General features: G+C 39.8%; 1 protein-coding gene across 2 annotated transcripts in view; it reads right to left on the bottom strand.

Annotated features, from left to right (window-relative positions):
* atrn (attractin) overlaps window positions 1–20,205 on the bottom strand; it is a 143,149-nt gene that overhangs the window by 78,836 nt on the left and 44,108 nt on the right. For both annotated transcript variants that reach the window (XM_081603589.1, XM_081603590.1), the window contains exons 18-24: window positions 19,220–19,465; window positions 18,274–18,411; window positions 17,105–17,198; window positions 16,054–16,106; window positions 11,341–11,435; window positions 8,641–8,719; window positions 8,040–8,197 (exon numbers count right to left, since the gene is read on the bottom strand). In XM_081603589.1, coding sequence (XP_081459715.1) covers window positions 8,040–8,197; window positions 8,641–8,719; window positions 11,341–11,435; window positions 16,054–16,106; window positions 17,105–17,198; window positions 18,274–18,411; window positions 19,220–19,465 — 863 coding nt within the window. The remainder of the gene's footprint in view (window positions 1–8,039; window positions 8,198–8,640; window positions 8,720–11,340; window positions 11,436–16,053; window positions 16,107–17,104; window positions 17,199–18,273; window positions 18,412–19,219; window positions 19,466–20,205) is intronic.

The following is a 20,205-nucleotide window of genomic DNA, read 5'->3' as shown; positions in this document are numbered from 1 at the left end:
ACAATTTTCCTCCAGTCTGTTGATCACTGAAAATAACTTCTGAGGTGTTGCTAGGCTCACAGAGAACTTTCAGAAAGATGTCAACATCAAGCAGGAGGCTGGGGAAATGCCTAACTTGTTAGGCATCTAATTAGAAAAAAAAAAGTAAAAAAAGCTACTGCAGGCACTCTAGAGTTAATCTCTTGACAGACAAAAAAGACTAAATGGCACATGGGAAACCACAAAGAGTTCAAAATTTAAGATGTACACTGACTGAGCAAAAAAATCTGGGTGAAAAGAAAGCAGGAGCAGAACTTATCTGAGAAATATTTCAAGCCTTGAACAGCTCAGAGAATATCATCTTTACAAAGAAACCATCTAATTTATGTACAGAAAAATGGGAGTCAAATCAATCCATTCACACCAGACTGATGCAAATTCAAAAAGAAATTTGATCTCAAAAAACAGCCGAATGCATCAAGTTCCTGACTTTGCAGCAATTGCTCTTCCAGAGCGAGCACGTAGCAAGAGTAGACAGTTGATTGCACGGAGTTAACTTTGAAACAATCCGTCATACTGAGAACGAATGGAGCGACAGTGGAAAGGACAACTCCACTTTAACAGGAAGAAACCTCCAACCGAGCCTGGGTAATGTGAGCAGCCATCTCAATCAATCAAGCAAACTTTACAGAGCACAAAGTGATTTACCAAGGGTAAGGCCATAGAGTTCCTCAAGAAATGATCAAAATGATCAACTTAAGTAAACCGACAAAACGAGTATTCACAGGGTAAAACAATGAGGAATTAAAAGTAAGAGTAATTAATTAGGAACTGTGGAAATTATATCAGTAATTATTGCATTTGCTGCTGGCAGTGGGAGAGAAGTCTACTGAATTCTATTCCTGTGAAGTCTTCATGACCCAGTCAATGACGATGAGGAAGACGAATGGGGGCAATATCGTAGTATTGGAGAAGCTTCCATAGAATCTCTTGATCCACACAGTGAACACTTTTGGGCAGTTGACAAAGTTGATGCACAACATTACATTTCTCTTTAAGGACTGTTTGACAATAATTTGACAGAAGCTTAATTGCTTTTCGTAGTTGTATATCAACGTCATCCACTCAAGGAGGATGCAGTGGATGACTCTACAGATGACTACACTTCTGTAGTGTTTCCAGTCTTCCAGTCTGTAGCTCTTCTTTTCCCAGAGTTTCTTGAAGAGTGCGTACAGCATCTCCTCTGATATTTCTGCAGGCATGTTGTCAGGTCCAGCAGCTTTCCTAATCTCTTCTAGTCAACTTGTCACAGTTGATGGTGAGAGCTTTGTTGGCTGGGTTGATGGCTGATAGATTTGGTGACATGGGTCCATTCAGGAGCAACTTAAGGTGTTCAGACCATCAGTTCAATTGCTGTGCTAGTCCCTCCTTTTCCTTGCTGGGTCATTCTGGCTTGCTGTACTTTCCAGACTATTTCTTACGTGTGTCATGGAGCTGTTTCATACAACCGTTGTATGCTGCCTGTTCTTCTCCCCCTGCATCTATGCAGTCTTCGTCTTTCCTTTGTCTTTCACTGCTGTGTGGTTGTTCTTTTTAACCATCTTCTTTCATTCTCTGTCATTGTTCACTCAGCTGTGAACAATGATGTTTCTTAATTCAGACCACTTTTCCACAGGCTGTTATCCGTGTCTCTTTACTGGTCTGCCAATTTGTCTGTATACTCCTTTTTTCCTTTTCCAATTTCTTGTGTTGCTCTTTTAGCGCATCAATGTTGCCCTTTAACTGAAATCCAAGCTCCTCCCTGACGCTGTTGACCTTTAGGTCGTCTGTCATAATACTTCACTCTACCATGGGTTGTTCTTATCCAATTCTTCTTCGACTATTACTAGGTGGTGGTCAGATGTCACATCTGCTCCTCTTCTAACTTTTATATCCTGGAGAGGTCTTCTAAACTTCTTGATAATGCAGAAGTGGTCCATCTGTGACATTGTCCAGTCATATACAAGTGCTTTTTTTTCTAAACACATAGCAATCCTGTGATAAAACTGTCAGTGTCTGGAGAAGAAAACAGATCAAGGAATACCAGCAGGACTAAGCTGAAATCGAGAGCTACAGGGGAGCGGTTTAGATCACAGCTCCTTGAATGTGACAACCATGTATCATTTTCCCTCAGTCTCTCAATTATGCACCACTTTGTTCTGCTCTCACGTAAAATGCCAGCAAAACACAAAGTTTGTGGTCGGAACATGACAAAATGTGAGAAAGGTCGAGCATGAATAATGAAAATGAGATTCATCCCGAGACTTTATGAATAAATACAGCTGAAGCTTTAAATTATTAAAGAAAACCTTGTTGGCTGGGGACCTGGAACTGCTTATTCCTTGTGACAGCCGCCTTAAAGAGCCACAGACTTCTAAGAGTGATTAGATGTACAGAATTCTCACCTTCGATAACTATGAACCTCTGAAGGAAAAGGCCTTCAAAGGCCACGAACAGCGCCCCTGGGTCATGTCATCACTGCCTGACTCAATTTCAGAAAGTGCAAGCAGGCTGCCATGCTGACAACACATTTGACAACAGCTATTGTGGCTAATCTCAAGTGTCAGCCGTGTTCAACAGGTGAGCATGAAGCCCAGGTGGTGCTCCTCTTGCGTGCCCGCTACAGAAAGATACCCTATAGGGCGTGTTGCTGTAGGGTATCAAGAACGTAAATATTCAATATTCTTTTAATGGTTTCTAGCAGCTATTTCATCTACACTGGAGCTTTGGCAGACAGCAACGGTATCGACGGGGAGCGACTCAACAGGTTCTACATTCAAAGAGCGAATGGAATCTCAATTTTAAATGTGACGTGACTGTATTGCGTTTTTTTTAAAAACTAGAATAGATTTGTTATGTGCCAGTGACTATTAATGAATTATGGCAGTGATTTAAGGGCAAACAATCCTGTCCAAGATTTCCACACCTTTTTCATGTGAAATCATTTCAAGGCTCAACTTTCTAGAGTTCCAACTTATGTTCAGTTTAAAATGTATAAAATACAAACTTTTATTATGAATTTGAAGCAGATGTTTCTGCATCACACAAGACACAAAGAATAGGTGAAAGAAAAGGACACACAAAACAAAGAAAGAGTAAGTAATAAGGTGAGATGGGTAAAAAGTAAAGAGATTAGGAATGAAGGTCACAAGGAAAAGAGAGTGAAGAGGGAAGGACACAGGTGAGGAAAATATAGGAAAATATAGTCAAAAGTAAGTGACAAAGTAATTACGAGACAAAGTAAGTGGAGAACAATAGGAAGAGATGAAAGGAAGGAGAAGCAAAAGGAAAGGAGACTCAAGAGGAAGACAATAAGGTAGTCAACAGGGCAGCTTTAGCGGAATTAATGTTCATGATTAGAGCTTCAAGTTAGCACAGCTAACTAGGTAGTTAGAGGTGAAAGGACATTTAAGAAGCTATTTGAAAAGGAAACCACTGAGAGAAAGGAAGTGGGAGAGTTACCCATTTTCCGCAGGTAACAGGAAAGCTAAACACAGCTCAGCAAAGAGTTCTGCTTTATTTCTTTAAGCATCGAACGTCCATAAAGCATGCTGGATCTGAAAGCATCAGAGACGTTTTTGAAATGAGGAATGTGCCGTAAAGGCCTACCTTCTGCAAATATACACAGCTACTGGCCTGTTAGTAATGCTAACATGCTAACTGGGCTAATGACTAATGCAATATACCACAGGCGGATCCAAAATGACTATTTTAGCATTTTGTATTTTTAAGTCAGGTGAAAGTTTAGCAAAAATCAGACAACACTCTGTTTGGTGCATCTCTAAGTTCTGTATTTTAACATTTCTGTTTTTATATATATATATATATATATATATATATATATACATACATACATACATACACACATACATACACACACTGCAGGAAACACTGGAGGGTTTCCTCCAGTGTATTATAAGTCTGGCGGGCCACCAGGCTTTACTTGCCACCCCACAGGCCATGTGTCGTTTATTTATTTTAAATAATTTTTTTTAATACACTAGTAACAATGATAGTAAAGACAAATTAAGCCAGACTGATGGCACCAAGAACGCCAGGCTTTTCTGGGGGAAACTCTGTATATATGTATATAAATATACACATTTATTTTACCAGTGCTATTTTATCTTTCCTCAAATTGTGACCTTACTTTACTCGCTCTCTGCTGCACACTAACAAAACCTCCACTCCTGCTCCCCCTCTTCTCAGATTGCTGTGAAGCACCAGGCGTCCACAGGCAGCCCAGATAAACACTTCACAGCTCCACGGAGTGGAGCCCAGCCAGCCCATCGCTGTAGCTACTGCTGCAGCTACTGCTGCTCCTCCGCAGCGGGGCATCAAATTAGGAGGCTGTTCTAATCTCCACCATATCATGACATGTTAACCAAGGCACAGAACAGGAGGATCACAGCTCTTTAATGTAATTAGTCTGGGATTTGTGTTTAATTACAAACATCATTAAATTCAGATCTATTCTTCATCAGGGGTCGGGGAAGAGGGAAAAAAAACAGAATCAAGGGGTACGGGGAACTCTTGGCTGACTAATTTCACCGCAATTGATTTTGTTTTCATGATCCGATTTGCTCGACACAGACGACGATGAAAGAATTCAATCTCATCTTTTGGCGTCAGGGCGGGCGAAACAAATAACGTATTTTTTCGTGATAAATGCAGGCAGTTTAATCAAACTGGCAGGTGGTTTGGTCGCAAAACTAGAAAACGCATGAGCTGCTATTCTTCCGACTTCCGAGCAAGTGAAGGCGGACAGAGTTGGTGTGTGAGGAAAGTAAGCAGAGAGTTGTGTTGGAAGCCTGGAGAGTGGGGCTCTGGCTTTCCACACGCGACCGTCTCTGAATGCAGCATGTGTTTCAACTTAACATTCCACTTTGCCCTTCGCTCCTTCTCGGTCCGCCGCTTTTCCGATCTGCGCCGGAGGCACCCGCCACCTACGATCACACACGCAAAAAGTCCAGCAGCAGGTCAGCGAAGGCGAGAGAAGCAGAGAGGAGGAAATGGAGGGCCGTTAGTAAGCGGTGGAAAGTGGTTTGAGACGAGCGGCGGCGCAAGGAGGAGGAGGAGAGGTGAAGAGGTTTACCTCAGCGCTGGGTGAAAAAGTCCTGCGCTCTTTTGGTTTCAGGAACAGGGGGGTGATCGTCTACATGATCCCACCCAGTAAGACAGGACATGAGGTGGATCAGAGCAGGATGAGAGGAGGAAATGCAGCGGGGCAGCGACGTGGACCACCTGAGGTTCTGAAGCTGAGAAAGACTTAAAATCATCTCGCACTGCACAGCTGAGCATAGAACATGGAGGCAGGATTGTGGTTTCCCCCCCTGGGCAGGCACAGGGGGTCTGCACGGTGTGACCAGTCACATCACTCAGAGCTGGTCCGGGTGGAGCGCTGCTGGGACGGACTGCCGGGATCGCCTCACTCTCCCACCACACAAGCCTGCCAACGCTAACCGCGTCGACGTTCAGAGCCCAGATCAGAACCACACAGGAACAATCCTCAGCATCACAGCTAAACAAAGAGCCGTTTATATTGTCTTATAAACGTTAAGTCTGAGCTTTTGGTATTTATTTTTAACAGAGAAAATATCTTAAACCAACATCAAACCTGCTATGAAAGCATAAAGTTTCTGGAATTACCCGATACCAGCTCTGAACTCAACACTAGGGAAGAAAGGAAATGAAGTACAGGTACAATGAAGGAAAGAAAGAAGGAAAGAATGAGGGAAGGTAAGAAAGGTAGGAATGAAGTACAGGTAGAAGAAAGGAAGATGTCTGGATATTTTGGGACAGAGGTTTTATTTTACTGTGTGACGTTGGCAGTACTCTTCTTAAGTTTATTCACAGTAAATATTAGCTAGTCTTGCGACAAATAATAATAATAAAAAAACAAGGAGTCTTTGATTTACTAAACATCACAACAGCTACAGCGCTGATGAAAGACTGCATTCTCTCCATCATCCGCAGTGGAGTGCTTCCCCGAGTTCAGCACTGATTGTAGCAAAGCCACATAAACACACGCTGGCGGCTAGCAGGACAGCAGATGAAGGGTCTCATTCACTGCAGCTGCCAGGAAGCAAACATCAACCAGTCCAGCACACACACTCTGCTCTGAAGGAGCAGCAGCTCCTCCACACTGGACACATTTTCAGGACAGCCTCCAACGTCTCATTTAGACCTAAAACTTTTGAGAAACGAGAACAATAACTTTTAGGATTTTGATATATGTAAAGCTGATGTAGAGAAAGCCTCCCCAGTGGTTATACTTAAGTCGCAAGTTTTCAACTTTTCGATGGCTGCAAGCAACGAGCCTCGGTTGTATCAGGGCCAAAACAGCTTTCCTGCCTACAAGTGAGCGGATGCTGACCCCTACTTTATATGAAAATGAAAACACTGCACCTCTGGTTCAGAAAGAAAAACGGTCACGATATGCCAACTATACGAGGGTAACCATCTGCAGGTTTCACCAACACAAACTTAAAACTTTTTAAGAACTTTTTAAGACCGCTTTGAAAGGAATTTAAGACCTGCACGGCAACAAAAATGCACAAAAGAAAATCACAAATAAATAAATTGTAAAGAATGGCAAGTGAAGTAAGCCAATTGCCAAGATGAGCATCGTCCAGACAGCCGGCGATAAATTTGCACTCAACCATGATGGATGTAAAAAGGCTAGGTTGCTAGTTAGAAAATGTGTTAGGAGCTAGCGTGACTCAAAGTTTTACGTAGCAGTAAAGTCCAGCGAGAAACAAGAAAACTACAAAATATATGAAGTCGCTGTGGGCTGCAGCTGACGTTTCCAGCCTGCCATGCGGTATTTCTGTTAGACTTTGTTTGCTTTTTCATTGTGATTTTGGCCTGGTGGGACCGGTTGTCCTGTTTTCAATCTTTCTTTTGCATTAGGTTCTTTTCTGCTTTAGTCCGGTACTAGTAGGGGCTCCGACGGCCCTCTATAGGGTCGGCCCCCGGCTGTACCGTTTTGTTCTGTTTGATCGGTTCACCAGGTCCAACTTTCTGTTAATACTTTTGGGGTTTTGTTTCTTTTTTTTGGGACACGGGAAACTGAGGGCATTTAACTCTTTTTCTTCACAGAAAATCAGAAGCAGCTGAACCAAAAAACCAAAGATCAAGTGAGTTTAAGAATAAAATATTTTGTTGAACCCTCATTCTTGTCTCGTGTCCTCAAGTATTTTGTGCCCTTGGTGGACGTAACATCCATATAGAGAGGAAGAAGTGGGGGAAAAAAAAGCAGGTCCACCAAGAATGACTAAGAGAACGAAAAAATAATCCAAGAAACAATCCTAACCACATCAATAATTATTAGGCATATCAATGTTAACATATGAACACGTGCGATTGATCTAAAAAGCTTAACGTGGTAATATTACATAATTCATATTAATGGCGTTACCTACACTGACCTAAAAGCCTCTCTTGCAGATGGTTACCTAGTTGAAAGCAGCGTGTTACACGGTCTTGTACTGCGGTCAGAAATGGAGAGTCGCAAGTGCGAGTGAAAAAATGAGCGAAAAGAGTCGGACTGGTGTGCTCAGCGGGGAATTTCACTTTAAAAAAAACAGATGGACGTTTAGATAACACCAAGCTAAAATGTAACCTATTTATTGCAACAATTAATTATCCTTCCACTGAAGAACAACCAGTTAATAGTTAGCATTTCTGAATTACGTTTGCAACAAAATGACTTCTTTTAAACCGTCCTGAACATGAAGAACTGACCTGACCAGTTTGAGATGACTGAACATTTTCCCCAAACGTTAATTGAAAACATGCATTTTTACATTTCAAGCTTACAGTTTTAAAGCACAGCAATGAATAACAGTGCTAGAGCGTGATTCAATTTTTCAATCAATTTGCAGCATTAATAACAGTGCTGTAATACAAACCAAATGCCGTTCCCCGTTTAGTCTTTTCTGCATTCAACTGAATAACTGAAAAAAACCGTAAAGATTTTCCTAAGGATTGTCTTTCGGTTAAGGTTGAGAGAAACTCACTTGGATCTTAATGGGCCACGTGAAGTTGCTGACGTACACGAAGAACGTTATGTTCGGACTGTTGCGGAAATCAAAGTTCTCGTTGGAAAAACTGTCTTTGAATTCCTTGATGTTACACCGTGAGATGATGGGAATCTCCTCTCCGGTCTGGGTGCCTGCTGGAAAACAGAATAAAAAACAAAAAAAAAGGAAGTGTCATAATGGATGAAGGGAAGAAGGTAGGAAAGGAAGCCATGTTGAGTCAACAATTTAAAAAAAGAAAAAGAAAAAGAAAAAAAAAGAGTGAAAGTTGGTGTAGTAGGAAAGAAGAGCCAAACAGAACACTAAAGAAATTCTAAAAATATTAGTAAAAAGCAGAACAGTTTACCTCAACATAGTAAGAAAATATTGTAGTAACTACAAAAGTACCCTTTAAGTAGCAACCTCTGTCTACGTTTTAAGCCAAAGTTATTCATAATTTAAAGTCAAAAAAGCCGACAGGACAATATTTTAAACTTCATTTTTCTTCCTAGGAAGTAAATGGAAGAAATATTCGCTTTCAGCTGGACGTGTAAAGCAGCTGCTTGTTGCTAGGTGTGTTTCCTGTGGCACAGAAATGTACCTGTGAAGCTGGTCGCCCAGGTAATGTTCAGGTTGAAGTTCTTGGAGGCGTTTATGAACACGTCCAGATCGCGGTTTGGCTGTGGGGAGAGAGGAAACATAGCAATTATACCAGCAGCAACATCCCTGCTTTTAATTTGTCTCCAAAAAAACCAAAAACAACAAAAATACTTGTAAGAGAAGCAAAAGCCAGTGAGGAAAGTTTTGATTTCATTAGGTACTGAGAAACTCATTTAGTCGCAGGTCAGAAAGCGGAGTAGAGATTTTATTCACGCTGCAGCAGCACAAACACACTTGTGAATAAGAGCAAAAGGCACAGGTAACAGAAGATAAATTCATTTAATAACTCCAAACTCTGTGTATTATATTGTTTTTGAAGACAATATGACTGGAGATGTTCAAAGAGAGACTGAGTTCTGCTGGTTTACAGCTCAGTTTGAGAAGAAACTTTAAAATGCAATCAGTGAATGCACCACACTAAGAACTACTATGTCACTCTTCGGTTTGGATGTTGTTACTGAGGAAAGAAGACTGAAAGCTAGCACTTTTCAGCAGCAGCTACAAAACGATCCAACCTTTAAAATTTTTAAACATGCTGTCACTTTATTACTACAAACTTCAATTGTTTTTTTGTTTTATTAAGTATGTGGAAGATTTTTAAACCTTTGTGCAAATAGATAAGATTGGATTGATTTCTGATCCGAAGTTTTCGAATAAGTTTTTTTTTTTTTAAATGAGGGCCATTAGTGCACCCCTATAGCACACCTTTTGGTCTAACACAATATATTGCACATTTATTTGACAGTAGGTCTTACTTATTTTAGATGCAAAACTTAATTCCTAATCACACTTTATTAAAAGCAAGAACAAGCATTTAAATTGAATTCTTTCCTAATCTTACAGATGAAGTTAAGTCAGACAAGCCGTTATCACTTCCTGTATGAAAGTAATTATCTCTGCTCCTGCTCAGATGACAAATGGATTAGGTTGCAACACTCTGGTAAAAGCTTCATCAGGGGAGAAAAACCATCTGGAACGTTTCATCAGACGCTTTCATTTCAGTTTCAGTTCCAGATGCTCCTGGCGAATAAACGCAAGTGGACGAGCTTTTGTTTGCTGGGAAAACATCTGTGTGACTGCGACGAGATGATAAGACATCACTTCGATTCACAGGTCAATCTGTTCAAGGCGGGTATTTAATAAACCCTCATGTCTTAAGAGATATCAGAAATATCCAGCATGTTTTGTCATTCTAAGGTTCTACTTCTTGGGCTATAAAACATGGTTTGTACAGTTGGTGATCATGGTATTTTATGTGAAAACAGAGTCAAAGCAGCACTTTGGATTGTAAAGGATGTAAAGGGAAAGTGAGTATCTAAATGTGTAAAGGTTTAAGAGAGACACGCAAAAACCCCTGCTGCTGGAGTAGCAGCCAAACTTGGCTTGTAAAGAATTGGCTGAAACCCCGCCCACAAGAGAGCTTGTTTTCCTAGAACAGGAAGGTTTTTAATTGTTTGTTCACATGGAAACGGCGTTTTAGGGGATCAAAAACATTATTTCCTGAAACAGGCTACAGAGTGAAAATTTCGCTCTTGTGAATTTGTGTTGACAGCAAAAACATTTTTTGTGATAAAGCTAACATGTTAGCCTGACTCGTAACTTGACCCATAACCCTAAACGCATCATAGACACAATACATAATAATGGAGGATTACCAGCAGGAGCTGGTGCATCAAGTACTAAAACAAGACTGCCTGCACTTTGTTAGGACTTTGGGTCATTTTTTATTTTCTGTTGTGTTTATGGCTAACCATGCTAACGACGTTTGGAGGCTTTATACACGTGCCATACTCCATGTTCGGCACCACTTTCAGGTCTGGAGGAATAAAAAAAAATGATATTACAGGTTCGTGTTTTTGAAATCAAAACAGAGCTCCTGTGTGGGCGGGGTTTTGAGGGGTTCTGAAAACACGTTCACACCACACTTTTTAGATTTATATTTGCCAAGTCTATGAAAACGGGCGTTATTTTCCTTCCACTTTACAAAGTAGATGATGATAGACCAACTACTTTGTTGACCAACTACAATCTTGTTAAAGTTATAGAAGCTTCAAGGGCTTTGGGTTGGGTTGTATTTGCAGTCTAAACTAAAAGAGTTTCATCCAAAAAGGTCACACCATATCTTAAGGAGAACATCAGAGACAGAAAACAGCAATGGAGGACTACATCGTGCTGGAGCTCCTGCTAAAGGTTTGACAAATGACTCCACCCAAACTTTGTTGGTCACCATCTCTGGTTTTTTGTTGTGTTTAAGGCTAACCATGCTAATAACATGCGAAGGCTTTTACGAATGGGTTAGGGTTACCCTATTTAATATTTTTGTAACTAAAATACTAAGTTCAATCTTACTGTCCTCAGAGAAAGTAAGTGTTGTTGCATGGTGCTGATAAAGGTCAATGTTAATTGATACTAAGGAGCTTTATAAAAGCAGAAATCTTTCTTCCTTTCCTCTCTTGAGCATTCATCGACTCACTTCAGGTAATGCCAAAGAGGAAACATGTTAGAGGAGCAGCAGTAGGGGACACATGACTACTGTAATCAGAAAATAAAGCACCTCAGTCATGTGGTGGTTAACTCGATATATTTATTCTTAGCAAGTAGACAGCTGCCATGACGGCGGGGCGTTTTCTGCCTGACATACCTCCTCAGGTGTGGCCACGAAGTTGATGGCGGTGTAGTAGCGGTCGTCCTCCTGCGACAGGCTGAAGGTGAACTGGTAGTCGATGAGGAGCGTGTCTGGAGAGAGAGGCCAAAACAGGCGAATAAGTCTGGCTTGAAGGTCGCCCGGTAACATGCTTTCAGACAGCGCTCCGGGCGGGAAATGATCCCCATTATTTCTCCATTTTTATTTTTTTTCCCCCCACCAGAATGTTTATTTTGTGTGTGTGTGTTTGTGCTGTGTGTGTTTGTCCTGTGATAAAAGGTCATGAAACCATTACAGCATCAAAACAACAGAGTCAACGAGTCACCCAAAAAACAAAAAACGCAAAGGTTTCCTTTTTGTTTTACACTTTTCTCTGGACTTTATTCGTCACGATCTAGAAACCGAGAATTCAATTTCCCAGCCTTTCTTCGTCTTTATTGACCGGCACAGGAAAAGCCATTTTCTTTGTCAGTGTGTAGCCGCGCCAGCTGCTGTTCTAAAAAAAAAAAATATATATATATATATATAGGATGCTTCTCGTCCTGCCCCAACCTTTGAAGAAAAATAACAATTACTACAGAGAAATACATCTATCCTCAGACTGGTAAAACCTCTTTCAGGAGAAATTCTGCTGCCACAACTCAATGTCCAAAGGTTGAGCTGGGAAGCAGCAAAAGAAAAAGATCCTTATAAATGAGTTGTTGTGTCTCTATACTGGTTTATCAGCTGATTGAATTCAGTTCTGATTACTGAGACAGAAAAACAATCATATTTAAAATTTACACCACCAAACAATGTCCCTGGTCTTTGCAATAAGACTTTTAATCTCAACTTGTAACCGTCACGTGTTTTAGTAGGTGAAAAGGTTACGATTTCAACGACTAACTTCCAAAAGTGAGAACGTATCGACCAGCTGGTGCAGCCCGAGTCATTATCAGAAAGCGTTCAAGGAGACAGCAGCTGCGTTTCCATTAACCACAGAATTGCTTAAATCGAAATCATGAAAATAAATTTGCTTAATGAAAACGAGGCAATTTCAAAAGAGAGAAAAACTTTGTCCAACACGGTGGGTTTTCACCCGCATCAAAATGGATGCATTTTGTAAAACTGCAATGGAAATACGTTTTGTTGATCCACAGGAGTCATGTGACCAACAGCCCAATGTTGCTACTGGTAGAAACTATGAAGAAGAAGACAGGAAGTAGATGGAGGATTTTGGTTTTTGTTTTCTTTCTAGACAAGGTGCTGCTGGTCCATCAGAGCTCTCACACCATCACAGTTCCTAAAAACTCACATCCCAGTGTGTTGAATGCATACAATTTTCCCAAAATGCTGCATACGTAGCCTCTCCCATATGAATGCATGGATACATTTCATTTAACTGTTTACATTTGTTGCTGCCATGATTTTTATTGATTTATGGCATGAACAAGCTTATTCACGTGCGACTTTAATGTCTTATTTAATGGAAACATCACAATTGAGAACTTGAGTTTTTTCAACATTAGGAGAATACAGACAAAGATTTACATACATTTGTAATAGATGTGTGTAAATATGCTAGCAATGCTAAAAATAGTTACTAAGTCCTCCAATGACCTGAAATGTTTCCCATTTTTTCTTACAGAAAAAAGAAAAACAGCAACATGTGATGAGCATTTGTATTCACCCCCCTAATAAGACGCAGTTGAAATCTCATGATGCCGCAACTGTGTTACTATTGTGGAAATGCTCTGATAAGGAGCATTTCCACATTTTCAGATTGGCCTAGTAAGGGTCCAGATGTAAATATAATTGAGAATTGGCACCAAATAAAATTTGACAACATTTGACTTCTTTTGCAATCAAAAAAAGGCAAAAGTTGATTTATAATTGTAGAAAAATATCTCTTTGCAAAGTATTAAATCAAGGGGAGTCTGGGAATAAGGCAATGGATTTTAGGGTGCAACCTAATACTTCTTAAAAATGCTTCTGGTAACATTTGCTTAATATTTGCTGTGATAATGTAAGTCTCTCCCACTAAGAGGCAGCACATCTACAGTGTAACCAGACGCTAAACTCCACAAGGTACATCCCAACCTGAAGAAAACCCAAAGAATTTCATTTTAAATTAAATCATTAAACCGATCACTAAGCTGGATAATCAAAACGACTGCCGTTTCATTATCTGCTGTTTAACTAACCAATTAATGTCTTTGTTGTTCCCGCTCTGGTGAGTCTAAAAATGGCACGAAAAAAAAAAAAAGGTGATGAACGTTTACAGCAGAAGGGGGAGATGGGGAATTCAAACTTTTTGTTGGGTGGTTTTCATTGACTTGCCAATCAGTCAGGGGAATTGCTTCAGCATTTAGTTTTAACTCCAGTGATAACATAAACTCCTGTTCATTAATCTCTGACAGCTTTCTAAATCACATTGCAGTCCTGTCCAAAACCGTGAAATCACCAGATTCTTTGACGACAGGATTGCTGTGGAGAAGGGGTTTGGGGGAAACAACAAACAACCAGTCCTCTTCTGTAAAATCTAATGTGCAAGAGAGTGTACCTGACCAAAAAAACAAACAGGTTGCCAAATTAACATTAGATTTTTTTTTTTTAACTAAATTGCCATACATTCCTATTTATCTTTTAGAAAAAAATAATTGCACCGATTATGAATGATATTATACATAATAAATTTAAAAATGTCAAATTATAATTTATATATGTATAATTAACAAAATAAAAAAATAAAAGAATTAAAATGGAAAAATAAAAGAAATAAGATGACAATAAGATAATAAAACAACCTATTTATTCTTAAACTAAATTAATAAAACATTAAGAAATTAATGCAAAATTAATAATACAAAATTACCCAAAACAGTATTGGTATTAATACAAAACATTTCTTAATGTTTTGTATTAAAATAATGATAATCTAAAATAACATTAAATTTAAAAAAAAATTATATATATATATATCACTTCTGGGTGACAAGATGGCGGCAAGTATGGCGGTGCGTACTGGAGGTTCTCAAACAAAATCAGATTTTTTCATATAAAACAGCAGATGGGACAGTGGTCATAGAGAATGAGCTTTTAAACTTTATTGTCATCAAAATGAGGACCGTCACAAGATGAGATTGTTTTGCTGGTGTCAAGCAACTTCTCATCTGAATGGATTGAAGAGTCCAAGTGTTTGTTGTTTGAATTTTGCACAACTTCAGTGCGCTGCATCAGGCATAAAGGCCCTCAAAAGGATACTAATAACATTAAAGACTGCCTGAAGGTGCTCAATGAATGTGGAGAGAATATTCCCAGGTTTGTCTCACACTACCTGGATGAGCTACCACCTGTCGAATTTGGCAGCAAGAATGCGTCAGCTCTTCTTAGCCAAATGGAGCGGCTTAGCAGAGACGTATTGAGCCTGAGAGAAGCTATGGAGACCCAAGAACAAAAACCTTGCAGCAAGTACAGCAGCTATGGATCGCCGGTTGGCTGCTGTTGAGAGTCTTTGCAGCTCATCCGAGCGGACGGGCGAAGTGGCGGCCCTGACGCAGGCACCTGCAGCGGCCCTGGCACCGGAGCTATCGGGAAAAAGTGAGAATGTGCTGTCCCAGTCCCAAGCATGGAGCACCGTTGTGTGGACGGCGGCTCGAAAGCAGAAGCGAACCATCAACCACCTGATGTACGCTGACGATCTTGTGATATTCTGTCCATATAGTGCTGGTCTGCAGCAACTGTTAAGGGTTTGCTCTCAGTATGAGTTACAGCATAATATTAAATATAATGCAAAAAGAGCAACATCATGATTGTCAAGAGCAAAGAAGACACTAAATTATCTTTTCTTGACTTCACCCTGTCTGGCAGCATCCACTAGGTCACTGATGAGGTCAAATATTTTGGGCATTACATCTCGGCTGACCTGTGATGATAGAGACATTTACAGGGAGCGTTGTACTCAATATGTACAAGCTAATATTCTCCTTCGGAAGTTCTCCATGTGCTCAGTATTTGTCAAAATTGCACTTTTTAAAGCATACTGTACTCCAATGTATACAGCCCACCTGTGGCGGCGTGACAGGAAAAGCAGTATGAATAAATTTCAGGTCGCTTATAATGATGGCATGAGGATGCTGCTTAGGGTGCCCCGATGGAGTAGAGCCAGTGAGATGTTTGTGAATGCCAATGTACCAACCTGCACTGTTGTGCTTCGAAACATTATGCACAGATGTATGTGTAGAGTAACGGACTCTGCAAACAGCATCATTCAGACTTTGATCAATCCTGATCAAAGCTCAGTGAGATTCTTCTCCAGTTTGTGGAATCACTGGCGCATTAGTTTATATATCAGTGATTGATTATTTTATTACATGTTTTTTCTTTTTCTTTTTTATTGTTCTTGTTCTGTCTGTTAATGGACCATAATTGTGTCTAAATAAAGAGGATTGAATTGAAAGAATATATATTTACCATACATGGTAAAATAATTTAAAAATCTAAAATAAAAATGACATTAATATATAGTTAAAATGATCAATCATTAAAATTGAATAAATATATAAAAATAAATTATTTATTGTCATCATATCTATACTCTATAGCTTTTCTCTGAAGTCTCCTATCTATCCTCTGTCATTTTCGCTATAAGACTCACTTTGCATTGACTTGAATGAGAGATTTTTCTCTTCTTTTTTTTCAGGATTTGGTAATAATAGGAGTTACACTTACAGTAGCATGTCCCTTTGAGGGGGTTGCCTTGGTAACGGCTCTCCACTTCACACCTTAAAAACAAAGGTTGAGAAAAGGTGAGCCGAAATGGGAGGTGGGTGGTTAGCATGGAGCGAATGAAACAAAAGGAAAACAGAAAGGAGGGTTGATTTTTCTGTCTGCTGAATTAACATCACAATGTTGGTGGACGGGGGAACAATGAACCCGAGAGGAAACGAACGGGAAACATTTTCCCGCAGAAACGGGACAAATACGGCCTCGTTTTCATACTGACGGCCATTCATCCAGTCATTATCTGGAGGTTTTAATGGGTTTCTCCAAAGTCCTATAATCATAAAGGCCAGACGGACGATAAAAGGCAAAAAATGATCAGAAGAATTCAGGACAGACTAAGGAGTCTTTTAGACTCATTAATATTTAGGTGGGATAGTTTAGATCCTAAAATAATGTCATTCTAAAAGTAATACATGACTTTGAAGGAGTTCAGGAAAAAGCAGTAAGAACATTTCTCCTGGGAGGAGAAGGTGAAAATCTGCTTTTTAAATGCTGAAGTATTGTTTTAAAATCACATCTAATACCGATTATAATCAGGTACTGCAGTGCCTGCCTTTTCTTAAAGACAGAAAAATTACTGAATTATTCAAAATACAATTTCACAAAAAAAGGCAAACTAAATTAGATTTTTCAGCATTTTGAATCAGGAATAGGAATTTAATTTCTTTATAGAATTTTCTTTTTCTGCAAATCTACTTTTTATCCCACTTATCAGCTATTTAGTGTCTATAACAGAATCCCAATCGAACACATATGGATTGTTTTTGTAAAAACCTCAAAGAGTCGGAATGAATACTTTGACAAATGTCATGTTAACTACAGAGCCTTGTGAAACTCAAATCCTGCTTCCTAAAACAAATACTGCACAGCGCAGAAAGGGTGTTCAAAAAATTTTGACATCTATCAGACAGAAATATATAAACATATAAAGGAAATATGATGTAATAATATTGTGGTTTTAAGCTATAAAATAACATAAGCATAAAGTGAAACTCACATGTGGCATCGATCTCCTTTGATGCCTTTGGTGGTGCAGAAACATTTCCCGTTGCTGGGGTTGCACATGCTGGCATGGCCGTTACACTTACAGGCTGGAGGAAAAACAGGAAGAGTCACGATGAGGGCTCCATTTCTTCTGAAATAACATTTACTAACAAAGAGTATGTCTGGTGTGTATTGGGGAAACCTTTCACTTCAATACTTCAAACACTCAAAATTCATTCTATAGGATAGATTTCATCAATGAATCACAGATCTACAAATGCATTTTTCATGTTAAAGGTAAAGCTAATTTTCTGTTTAGCTCTGTAGCTTTTTTGCTAACTTTGAAAACATTTAGCGGACTTAGCTTCCCCTAAATTCTTGGTTGCTAATTGCTTTAACATTAGCAGAACCAATGTTTATGATTAGCACTTTAGGGTTAACACAACAAAGTCTTCAGTTAGCAGAAGCTACCACTAGAGGAATTAAGGTCTGAAAATTAGCCACTCCGTTTTTGCTCAACCTCGACAAAGGTAGGGGAAAAAATGTAAACTATGGAAAATAAAACTCTTCTGGTTCAGTTAATTTAGCATCGACTAACGCAGCAACGCTTTAAGCTTTTCATTTATATTTAAGAGTACTGTCTATTGTAGCTCAAGCGTGTATAGTTCATTGTTGTATAATAAAATAAGATTGGAACACTGAAGGTGTGTGATGACCTTAAAACACCCAACAAGTTATTTAAAAAAAGAAAAAAAAATCTGTCAAAATCGGAATGAAAGATTGTGATCGGCCAGAAAACTGCAATCTGTGCACTCCTAGTAACAAAGGAAAAACGGTGCATTTTAACAGCCTTATGTACTGATTAAGTGTCACTGATGCAGACCCTTGTGAATGTAAATCAAGTGGAGACAGAAAGAGAATATACAACAGAGAGCAGCAGTGATATACCAGAAAGCGAAATTAGGCTGTCCAAACGCTAAACGATTGATTTATAGCCTGATTGAGTGACTGTCGGTATCGTCTGTGGAAGGAGTAAATCTTTAATATCCCAACAGGAGCCGCCAGGGCTCAGAGACGCAGCAGACGTAAAAATTAACAGTAAAAAAAGTGACATGTTGGACGAGGGAGCATGCAGTGGAAAGCTGACGGGCCGATCTGGCGCAGACCTGAAAGGGTACTTACGCTGGCAGCTGCCCCCGTTGGTCGGATCGCCGTAGAAACCGGAGATGCAGCTCTCGCAGTGTCGGCCGGTTGTCAGGTCCTCGCACTTTTCGCACACGCTCTCGTTGACACACTGACTGTGGCCATTACACTGACAGGCTGGCAGGGAGTAAACAAAGCGCGTACTGCATTAATGTCTCAGACACACATACAAGCCCTGGAGGAAAATAAATAAATAATTTTTTTTTTTTTTTAAGGTTTAGCAATAAACAGCCTCGGGGCCAAACATGGACGGATCTGTATGCTCATTTACAAACACAAACAACAATGTTTATGTGAGGGACTGAACAAGTATGAAGCCGTCTGTCAAAGCCAAGGCTCTCACGCAACAAATGATCCAAACATCGTCATTCAGGTGTCTTACAAAAGCATTCATACCCCTGAACTTTGACTAAGCCCGTCAACCAGAGTAGAGTTGGTCATGCCCCACATTCTTCAAGTTAAGCTAAATGTTCTTGCAGCAAAAATGATTTGTTTTTGACACTATTGTTTTAATTAATAATAATAATAATGATAATGTGTTGGCAGAGGTCAACAAAGGTCAACCACTCCACCCACATATACAAAATCAAATTAAACATGTGTTAATCATATTTGGTTTGATTAACTAAATATGATTAGTTACGCAAACAAAAAATATTGTTTGAGACATTACTTTTTTTTTTTCCCCCCAAAGTTTCCCTAGGTCACCAGAGATCAAGCTGCTAATCTCTGATGTCTCTAGTCTAATTTTTAGAAATTGAAACATCTTTAAAAAAAATAAAAATAAAAAAGAACAAGAAGATGCCTTGAAAAGAATTTTTTTTTTTTTATAGTTTTGTAAAACTGAAACATACATGACAAAAAAAAAAAAAAAATCAATCTAAATAGGGACAGCGCATACAGCAAACAACCCCTTGGATCCTACCTGGGCAGTGAATGAAAGACCAGTTATACTTGGCTTCGCTGGGGCACATGCTGGAGTTCAGGGAGGGATGGGGGCTGGCGGGCAGACCGGGCAGGGTGGATGGCGCCGGGACCAACGTCTGGAAGGGCCCTCGGTAGGAACCCTCGATGCACTGGCCTTTCCCCGTGTTGTTGGGGTCCGTGCACCAGCCGCAACCGGGCTGGTCCAAACACTGGCCGCATGTTCTGTAGCCGGAGCAGTTTTCAGCTGGAGCAAAAACAACAGCGCCACTTACAGTTACAACAGAGCTTTTAGGCCACTATGCCACATTCTAATTGGGGCCTGCCAGAGCAAAGCATAGGAGAGCACTGCAAAGGCTGCGGCTTCCTTTCACAATTAACGCGGCTTGTAACCAACTGACACAGTTAGACTCAAAACAGAGATAACATTTTGTCTCCCCCTCTGTGTCTCATCACGCAACAGTTATCAGAGAGGATTAATTACCATGGCAACAGAACACTGAGGAAGGCAGAGATGCAGGGAACTACAGCGATGGCGGAACACTCAGTTCCTACAGAGGAGGGCAGAGCTTCCTGTTGGAACTACAGAGACGCCACATTGGCTCAACACTTCCTACAGACATGTATGTTTAATATATTTACCACCAATGACAAATAAATAAATAATTTCACTTTTCTGAAAATTCACCAACTGCACAATTCTAATTAAGTAGTAAATTGTGTAAAATAAGCAGTATTTCAAAAGAGCAGAAGAAATCTTATGTTTTTTTTTAACAGTAACAATATTTGTTATTAATCTGTTGCTAAGCGATGAGCGTATTTTCTGGTAACCAAGTGCCACAACGTAAACATGTGATTTTTACAAAAGTAACAATCAGAAGGCTGTGCACAAACATTGCTAATGAGTTACTGCCCACATTAGTAGCAGCTACTGTCCATATTAGCTTGACCTTTTCCCTAAAATAAGCTTTTTAGCCATTTTGTTTA

This window comes from Poecilia reticulata, chromosome 22 (assembly GCF_904066995.2).
Source record: "Poecilia reticulata chromosome 22, P_reticulata-male-v2, whole genome shotgun sequence".
NCBI lineage: Eukaryota > Metazoa > Chordata > Actinopteri > Cyprinodontiformes > Poeciliidae > Poecilia > Poecilia reticulata.
Note: the sequence above shows the minus strand (reverse complement) of the source record. Positions and strands in the feature narration are given on the sequence as shown.